The sequence below is a fragment of the Mandrillus leucophaeus genome, unplaced genomic scaffold, assembly GCF_000951045.1.
Source record: "Mandrillus leucophaeus isolate KB7577 unplaced genomic scaffold, Mleu.le_1.0 Scaffold128, whole genome shotgun sequence".
Lineage (NCBI taxonomy): Eukaryota > Metazoa > Chordata > Mammalia > Primates > Cercopithecidae > Mandrillus > Mandrillus leucophaeus.
Genome location: NW_012101209.1, coordinates 2,142,068 through 2,150,940, shown reverse-complemented (window position 1 = coordinate 2,150,940; position 8,873 = coordinate 2,142,068). Strand labels below are relative to the sequence as shown.

Here is an 8,873-nt window from a genome sequence, read left to right as displayed (position 1 = left end):
CACCCCTGTAGTTTCAGCTACTTGGGAAGCTGAGGTGGGAAGATCACATGAACCCGGGAGGTTGAGGCTGTAGTGAGCCATGATTGCACCACTGAACTCAAGCCTGGGCGACAGAGTGAAGCCCTGTCTCAAACAAACAAAAAAAGATCATGCTTAGCTCCATGGTCTTGGGTATGTCTGCCTTCTCTAGATGATTTTTCTATGTGTTCTAACACACACATGCATAAATGCATAATAATCTGCATATGTTTATAAATGGCTATTAATGATGTTGTTTTTAATATATTCTTTTTCCCTTGTGGAATTAGGAAAGAATTACTGTAATCTGTTAGGATTTTCTTAGCAAGCTTGCTTGACATATGTCAAAATGATAATAGTAATTATTCTTAGCATTATGGGTGATCACTAATTTCTTTACACTTTTTAGATTTTCTGGGACGACTTTTTATTTTCAGATCAAACCAATAAAATGTTTTTCCTTTTTTATGAGAAAAGATTATTTCTTTTCTTTTGGTTTCATACCCAGCTCCTTCTCTTAGTTTGCTCTGACTCTAATTTCAGATTAAACCAGATGTTGTTCTTGCTGTCTCCATTAAGTAATTTGCTTAAGTTTCACAGCCAGTGCGTGGTGAGGCTGGGATATAAACCTGTCTGACGCCAGGCCCATGCTCTTAACAGTCATGCTGTACTGCTTTATAAACCCAGTGTATGCCTGCTAGTCCTTATCTGAGAACTACTGTGAGGCTGGGGATCAGAAAATGGAAAGTCACTGGAAAACAGGGCTAAATGAAACAAGAAGCTCCAGAGTCCCAGATGCTCTTAACGAGAGGGGAGAACTCCCTTAGAGAGTTTAATACTTTTGTGTGCTTTATATTTTTTTTTTAATAAAAAAAGTTACCATTGTAGTTAATGCCACACCAATCCTCTTTCCCTCCAGAGAAGTAATCACTGTCCCAACGTTGTTATTCTCAGGCACGTTTTTATAATTTTACCTTTTAGTACATAAATGTTAGTTGACATCTTTGGTAAATTATAACCACCAAACTGTATGTTTAAGAACATAAGTATATTTACCAGTCGACATGTATAGGGAATGTCAGATTGCCAGATTGCATGTTTTTAGGCTTTGTTCTTTAATTCCTTTTGTTGTTTTGTGTTGGAGTTTCTGAGCTCATATGAGTTTTATATTTGCTTGCTTTATTACAAACACCCCATGTGATAACATGTGCTTGGAAAGCTGAGTAGTTTTGTCTTTTTTTTTTTTTTTTTTTTTTGAGACAGAGCCTTGCTCTGTCACCCAGGCTGGAATGCAGTGGTGCATTCTCCGCTCACTGCAGCCTCCGCCTCCTGGGTTCAAGCGATTCTCCTGCCTCAGCCTCCCGAGTAGCTGGGATTACAGATGCATGGCACTGCACCTGGCTAATTTTTGTATTTTTTGTGAAGACGGAGTTTCTCCATGTTAGCCAGGCTGGTCTTGAACTTCTGACCTCAGGTCATCTGCCCGCCTCAGCCTCCCAAAGTGCTGGGATTACAGACATGAGCCACTGTGTCTGGCCAAGCTTAGTAGTTTTGATGGTTTAATTTCCCCAAACTCTTTGGATCAAGGACAAAAAAAAAAAAACAACGAATCTTCGTGAGAAGGACTAACTAGATATCTACCAAAATAAGCTCTTTACAAACTCTTTTCCTATTGAAATAACAGATTCTTAAGAGTTTGTCATAGTTGAGGTTGCTATAAGAAAGTACCACATATGGAGTGGCTTATAAACAACGGACATTGATTTCTCACTGTTCTGGAGGCTGAAAGTCAGAGATCAGGGTGCCAGCATGGTCTGATTCTTGTGAGGGCCCCATTCTCAGTTGCATACTGCCAACTTCGTGTTGTATCCTCACATGGTGAAAGAGGGCAAGAGAGCTCTCTGGGGTCCCAGATTCCAGTGATTAGGGCTCCATCCTCATGACCTAATCACCTCCCAAAGGCACCTCCTCCTAATACCATCATGTTGGGAGTTAGGATTTCAGTATACGAATTTTGCCAAGGACACAAGCATTCAATTCATTGCAGGTTCTTTGAAAATAATTTAAATTTTGCTTTTTAACAGTATCTTATGTATGTATTTATAAGACAGAGAACCTGGCATCAGTGTGATCATAATGCTCTTATATAATTTTATTGTGTGACCTAAACTTTATCCACTCTTATACTGAGTTGTCTTTTGTTCAGTAAAGAAAGTGAATTGAATCCAAATGCCCGCATTTATGGCAAGCTGAAGTAGGTGTTTAGTCAGCCATCTGATATCAAGTTGTGAGAACAGTAGGTACTTCATCCAAAGAATTATGGTTTCTGCCAAATTCATTTTGATTCCTGTTCACAAATTTGAACCAAATTTACAGGCTTTGTCTAGGTTCACATTTAATTTCCGTAATTGAATTCCAGAATATATTAGTTTACAACACAGACTCAGTATGACAATATAAATCCATCCGGAAAGGAAGACTATTTTGTGTACAGTGTGAATTATATATTTTTTCTTTCATTTTTTTTTTTTTTTTAAGATGGGGTCTCACTATGTTGCCCAGATTGGTCTCAAACTCCTGGCCTCAAGTGATCCTTCCACCTCAACTTCCCAAGTACCTGGGATTACAGGCGTGAGCCATCACACCCAGATCCGTGTGAATTATATTTTATAGGTTTATTAGCTGCCTGATATATGAGGCTATTCCCATTTCAAATATTTATAAAATTTGAATGAAGATTGTATAATCGAATTATCCTTGAATATATGAAAGGGTTATAATCTGCATGCATTTGTGAATGAACACAATGTAAGTATACGTAAGTAATGTTTTTATTGATTATATCTTTTTAGGGTTGGATTGAGATTGTTGGATGTGCTGATCGTTCCTGTTATGACCTCTCCTGTCATGCACGAGCCACCAAAGTCCCACTTGTAGCTGAGAAACCTCTGAAAGAACCCATATCCTTTCTGGTCACTCCAAAAACTCAGGATTCACATGTGAACATCTTGCTAATGACTAAGTCCAAGTCTTTACCGTGTTCTATGGATAAATGGAGATGTTTTTGATACCGTAGTAATACTTGTTTAAACCTATTATTTTACCTATCTCTTTGTTCTTTTCCTATTCTCTGCACTTATAGTCTGACGTGTGCCCACTCAATGTTTGGCCTTTAAAAGAAGCATATTTAGAAAAATGCTCTGAATATCTTTCAGAGCATTAATAGTTTTTTTCTCAGCTGTTTCCAAAATGCGCTTCACACCTGCACCTACCTACATGCTCTTTAAATAAAGGGTACCTGGTGAAAGCTTTTTCCATTAAAAGATGAGTGTCATTTGATAGTAGATGAAATAATAATTTAACTCACTTGGTCTGAAAATCAGCAAAATAGAAATTTACTAGGCAGTGAAGTTATGAGCTGATTTCTTAGGGGTAGGTCAGTGACAGGAAATAGATCTTGTTTTGGGCATTTTAGAAATAAATTCTTATCAGAAGTTCTTATGCCATGGGTTGGTCATTACTGATTAGATAATATCTCTTTTTTCTCACTGTAACTGGAAAAGTTTCTATTGATGGTATTAATTTTGGGTGAGATTTGCTTGAATGATTTTGTGGACAGGTGTTTCATCTTGTCTTAAAATCAACATAAACAGGATCTGGAGTACTGATAGAGAGCTGGGGTGGTTTTAAGTTGATGACTGATTGTTCTCAGGCTCGTTTTCTGAAATACTGAGGCAGTGCTGTAGTTTTGGATTCCTTGACTACTTCATACAAAACAGTCAGTGTTGTTCAGTTTGAACCCAATAAGGGAGCAATTGGTAAGGCGTATAAGAAGGATGCAAAACTGGTGATGGAGTATCTTGCCGTTTGTGATGAGTGCTACATTACAGAAATGGAGATGCTGCTGAATGAGAAAGGGTAAGATTTCAGATGTTTAGTCTTCCACGGGCTCCAGTCAGTTGTGTCTTCGGCCAGGTTCTGAAAGTTAGGGTGTGATTAATTTCTTAAGATTTTTTGCAGGTAAGTACTGTATCTTGGCTGCATTTGAAGGACTGTCTTTGCTGAGATTTTGGCATTATAGCCTGGAAAAAGATTTGAAGTAGAATATAAAGACTTTTTTTTTTTTTTCCTATTAACTTTCTTAAAGCGACTTACCCAGCTAGGAAGGGTTAGAAACTACATCTACCTCTCAGGTCACTTCTCCTTTTTGGAGGTTTAGAATACTCTGTAATTGTTTAAGCATGAATATAAACAATAGAGAAGGCGGGGCATGGTGGCTCACGCCTGTAATCCCAGCACTTTGGGAGGCCGAGGCAGGCAGATCACGAGGTCAGGAGACCATCCTGGCTAACACGGTGAAACCCCATCTGTACTAAAAATACAAAAAATTAGCCAGGCATGGCGGTGGGTGCCTGTAGTCCCAGCTACTCAGAGGCTGAGGCAGGGGAATGGCGTGAACCTGGGAGGCGGAGCTTGCAGTGAGCCGCAATCTTGCCACTGCACTCCAGCCTGGGCAACAGAGCGAGACTCCGTCTCAAAAAAAAAAAAGAAAAAATAGAGAAAAGCCTTTAAAGGAATACAACAAAATCCAGCCCTGAACAATGTAAAATTTACAATATCCAGCAAACGATAACAATTACTATATATATATATATGAAATAATAGGAAAATGAGGAGTAAAGTCAGTTGAAAGAAACACCTAGAAAAAACATGATGCATGATGCGGTAAATATATAAGGATGTTAAAGCACTTATTATAAATATACTTCATGTACTCAAGGGTGTAAAGGAAAACATGAACATGTGAGGTGAGGAAGGGAAAAATATATGTGTAATATGGATATAAACACATGTTTTTATATATATAGACAACATGAAACATTTAGAGGCAGTATCTCAAATGAAAATGTCACTGGATGGGATTAACAGTAGATTAAACATTACAGAAGAAAGATCATTGAACTCAAAGACATAGCAACAAAAACTATCCAAAATGAAGCATAGAAAAAACGAGACTGGGAAAAAACTGTCCAGTGGGACAATATCAGACCATCTAATGCATGTGTAATTGAGAGTCCTAGAGAGGGCGTATAGAAAAAATATTATACAATAACTGGAAATTTTCCAAATTTGATGAAAACGATAAAACTACAGATTGAAGAAGCTTATCCCCAAGCAGGATAAACACAAAGATGACCATATGAAGACACATGAAAATCAAATAGCTAAAAACCAGGGATGAAGAGAAGAACCTTTAAAGCAGCTAGAGGGGAAAAAGGCTCATTACGTAAAAACAAATGAAGATAAGAATGATTAGAATTCGTATCAAAAACTATGCAGATCACCATATAATGGAATGAAATCTTTTAAAGTGTTTTAAAATTCCTACACCCAGCAAAAATATCTTTCAAAAATGAAGAGGAAATACTTTTAAGACCAAGCTTGCCCAACCTGCGACCTGCAGGCTGTATGTGGCCCAGGATGGCTTTTGATGCTGCCCAACACAAATTCGTAAACTTTCGAAAAACATCATGAGTTTTTTTTGCAGTTTTTTTTTTTTTCTTTGCTCATCAGCTATGGCTAGTGTTAGTGTATTTTACGTGCAGTCCAAGACAGTTCTTCTAGTGTGGCCCAGGGAAGCCAAAAGATTGAACACCTCTGTTTTAGACAATCCAGGGCTCTGAAATTGCACTACCAACAGACCTCCACTATGAGAATTGTTAAGGGAACTTCTCCAGGCAGAAGTATGAAAGTTTAGATCTACCCAGAAGACTTAAGAGATCTAGAAATGACAAATATGTGGGTAAATAGAAATGGCATTTTCTTTCTCATCTCTTAATTTCTTTAAAAGATAATGGAGTATTTAAAGTAAAAATAATAATACAGGCCGGGCACAGTGGCTCAAGCCTGTAATCCCTGTACTTTGGGAGGCTGAGACGAGTGGATCACGAGGTCAGGAGATCGAGACCATCCTGGCTAACATGGTGAAACCCCGTCTCTACTAAAAAATACAAAAAACTAGCTGGGCGCGGTGGCGGGCGCCTGTAGTCCCAGCTACTGGGGAGGCTGAGGCAGGAGAATGGCTTAAACCCGGGAGGCGGAGCTTGCAGTGCGCTGAGATCCGGCCACTGCACTCCAGCCTGGGCGACAGAGCGAGACTCTGTCTCAAAATAAATAAATAAATAAATAAATAAATAAATAAATAAATTCCAGCCTGGGCGACAGAGCGAGACTCTGTCTCAAAATAAATAAATAAATAAATAAATAAATAAATAAATAAAATAAAATAATAATAATACAGAATTTATAACACGTGGAAGTAAAATGTATGCTATCAATAGCACAAAGGGTGGGAGCAAAGAATTAGGAATATACTCTTGTGAGGTGTATACATTATATATGAAATGGTGTAATATTACTTGAAGATAAACTGTGATAAGTTAAAAAATGCATAGAGTGAACTCTAGAGCAATCACCTGGATAAAAACCACAAAAAAACCCAAGGGGTGTAACTAATAAACCAATGCTGGAGATAAAGTAGAATAAGAAAAAATATTCCACAAGAAGATGGGAGAGGAGGAAAAGGAACAAAGAACAGATGGGACAAAGATGAACTCTTGCAAGTTGAAGATATCTGTTTCAGAAAAATTTTAAAACATTTCTGGTCTTCTAGAATTAACATCTATTTATACTAAAACAATATCAAATTCCATTAAAATGGACTAAGTTATATTACTAATTAAATATCATTATCCATAAACACAGTTTGCTTTATTACTTATTCTCAGGTAATGGCTGTCTCCTTGCCAATTGCAACTCTTTTTTTTTTTTGAGATGGAGTCTCACTGTCACCCAGGCTGGGGTGCAGTGGTGCAATCTCAGCTCACTGCAACCTCTGCTTCCCAGTTTCAAGCAATTCTCCCACCTTAGCCTCCTGAGTAGCTGGGACTACAGGTGTGCACCACCACGCCTAGCTAATTTTTTTGTATTTTTAGTGGAGATGGGGTTTCACCATGTTGACCAGGCTGGTCTCGAACTCCTGACCTCAGGTGATCCGCCTGCCTTGGCCTCCCAAAGTGCTGGGATTACAGGCGTGAGCCACCATGCCTGACCCAATTGCAACTCTTTTATAGCTGTTCACTATGATACACTTAGACTGTGCTCACAGAGAAGGTGAATATAACACCGTGTATGTAATGGAACCTTTAATGCACGCATACACAGACTTCAGACAGAATAGTAAAAACGGAAGAATTCAGTGAACACCAGTCAGATGAGGCATGAGATTATCACAGGTGGAAACAAGCAAAATGCAGTTGTTACGTATGCCAAGTATCCAGCTTCCGAGACAACCACATGAGGGCTCTCTATCCTAGCACTGAATTGCTTGGGAGGCAAGAGAAATCCAAATTGATACTCAAAATGTGAGGAAACACCTCCTAAGCTGAAATACAGGTATTACATGAAACTCTGTATAAAGAGTGAATTATTATAACCTGAAACTGAATGGGCATATCTCAGGACACAAATACATGGCAGCCAGTGATTTTGGGGGGGATAATATTTTATATTGCCGTATGAAACAGAAACATTAAACTTCTTTTAAACTGATCTTCATCAACACAAATGTCAAAATTTATTTTGAAAATAGTGTGGGCATTGGACCGTAAAATTACTTTTATAAGATGGCGTGCTGGTTCATTTGTACATTTGTTGGGACAGTAATGAGAACCCTTGTGTTTTTACCAGCAGGCTTATTTCTGACAAAGTTGTTATTATTCTAAAACTGAATTTTCAAAAAGTTGTTTTTGGTTTTACCTTGATCTCAAAACCAAAGGCATTAGTCATTAAGTCACTTGTGGAATTTTATGAAACTAGTCAAAATTTGGTGTATCTCCTCAGAGTACTTTTTGGTGCCATTGTTAGAATAATACTTAATTTGGTGTTTCTTATGAAATAATTTAAATTTGACATCACTTATTATATCTGGAGAGTTGATCAAGTTATAAAAATAAAAAAATAATTTAGCAATCTACAAAATTCCTTTAAATTAAGGCATGGGGTGCCTGTTTGAACTAATACAAAATGTATTTTGTTTCTTTGTAGGGAATTTACAATTGAAACTGAAGGGAAAACATTTCAGTTAACAAAAGACATGGTCAATGTGAAGAGATTCCAGAAAACACTATATGGTAAATTTGTAAAAATGATAAACAAAAAGTCACTGCTCCTTAAAGCTTTTGCTGTTGTTTGAGACAGGGTCTCGCTCTGTCACCCAGGCTGGAGTGCAGTGGCACAACCTCTGCCTCCTGGGCTGAAGCATTCCTCCTCCTGTCTCAGCCTCCCAATTAGCTGGGACTACAGGAGCACGCTACCATACCCAACGAATTTTTGTATTTTTTGTAGAGATGAGGTTTTTGCCACGTTGCCCAGGCTGGTCTTGAACTCCTAGGCTCAAGCAGTCCACCCGACTCGGCCTCCCAAGGTGCTGGGATTACAGGCATGAGCGGCCACGCCTAGCCCTCATTCCCTGTCTTTTTTGGCAAAATAACTTATTAAAAAGTCCTTTAGGGGCCAGACGCGGTGGCTCATGCCTGTAATTCCAACACTTTGGGAGGCCGAGAGCGGGTAGATCACGAGGTCAGGAGTTTGAGACCAGCCTGGCCAACATGGTGAAACCCCATCTCTACTAAAAATGCAAAAATTTTGCCGGGTGCAGTGGCTCACGCCTGTAATCCCAGCATTTTGGGAGGCTGAGGTGGGTGGATCACGAGGTCAGGAGATCGAGACCATCCTGGCTTACATGGTGAAACCCCATCTCTACTAAAAATACAAAAAAAATTAGCTGGGTGTGG

General features: G+C 38.7%; 1 protein-coding gene across 1 annotated transcript in view; it reads left to right on the top strand.

The window, feature by feature from the left end:
* Positions 1 to 8,873, top strand: part of GARS (glycyl-tRNA synthetase) — a 43,045-nt gene that overhangs the window by 24,272 nt on the left and 9,900 nt on the right. The window contains exons 11-13 of the mRNA XM_011972207.1: positions 2,871 to 2,978; positions 3,791 to 3,936; positions 8,125 to 8,210. Of these exons, the coding sequence (XP_011827597.1) occupies positions 2,871 to 2,978; positions 3,791 to 3,936; positions 8,125 to 8,210 (340 nt within the window). The remainder of the gene's footprint in view (positions 1 to 2,870; positions 2,979 to 3,790; positions 3,937 to 8,124; positions 8,211 to 8,873) is intronic.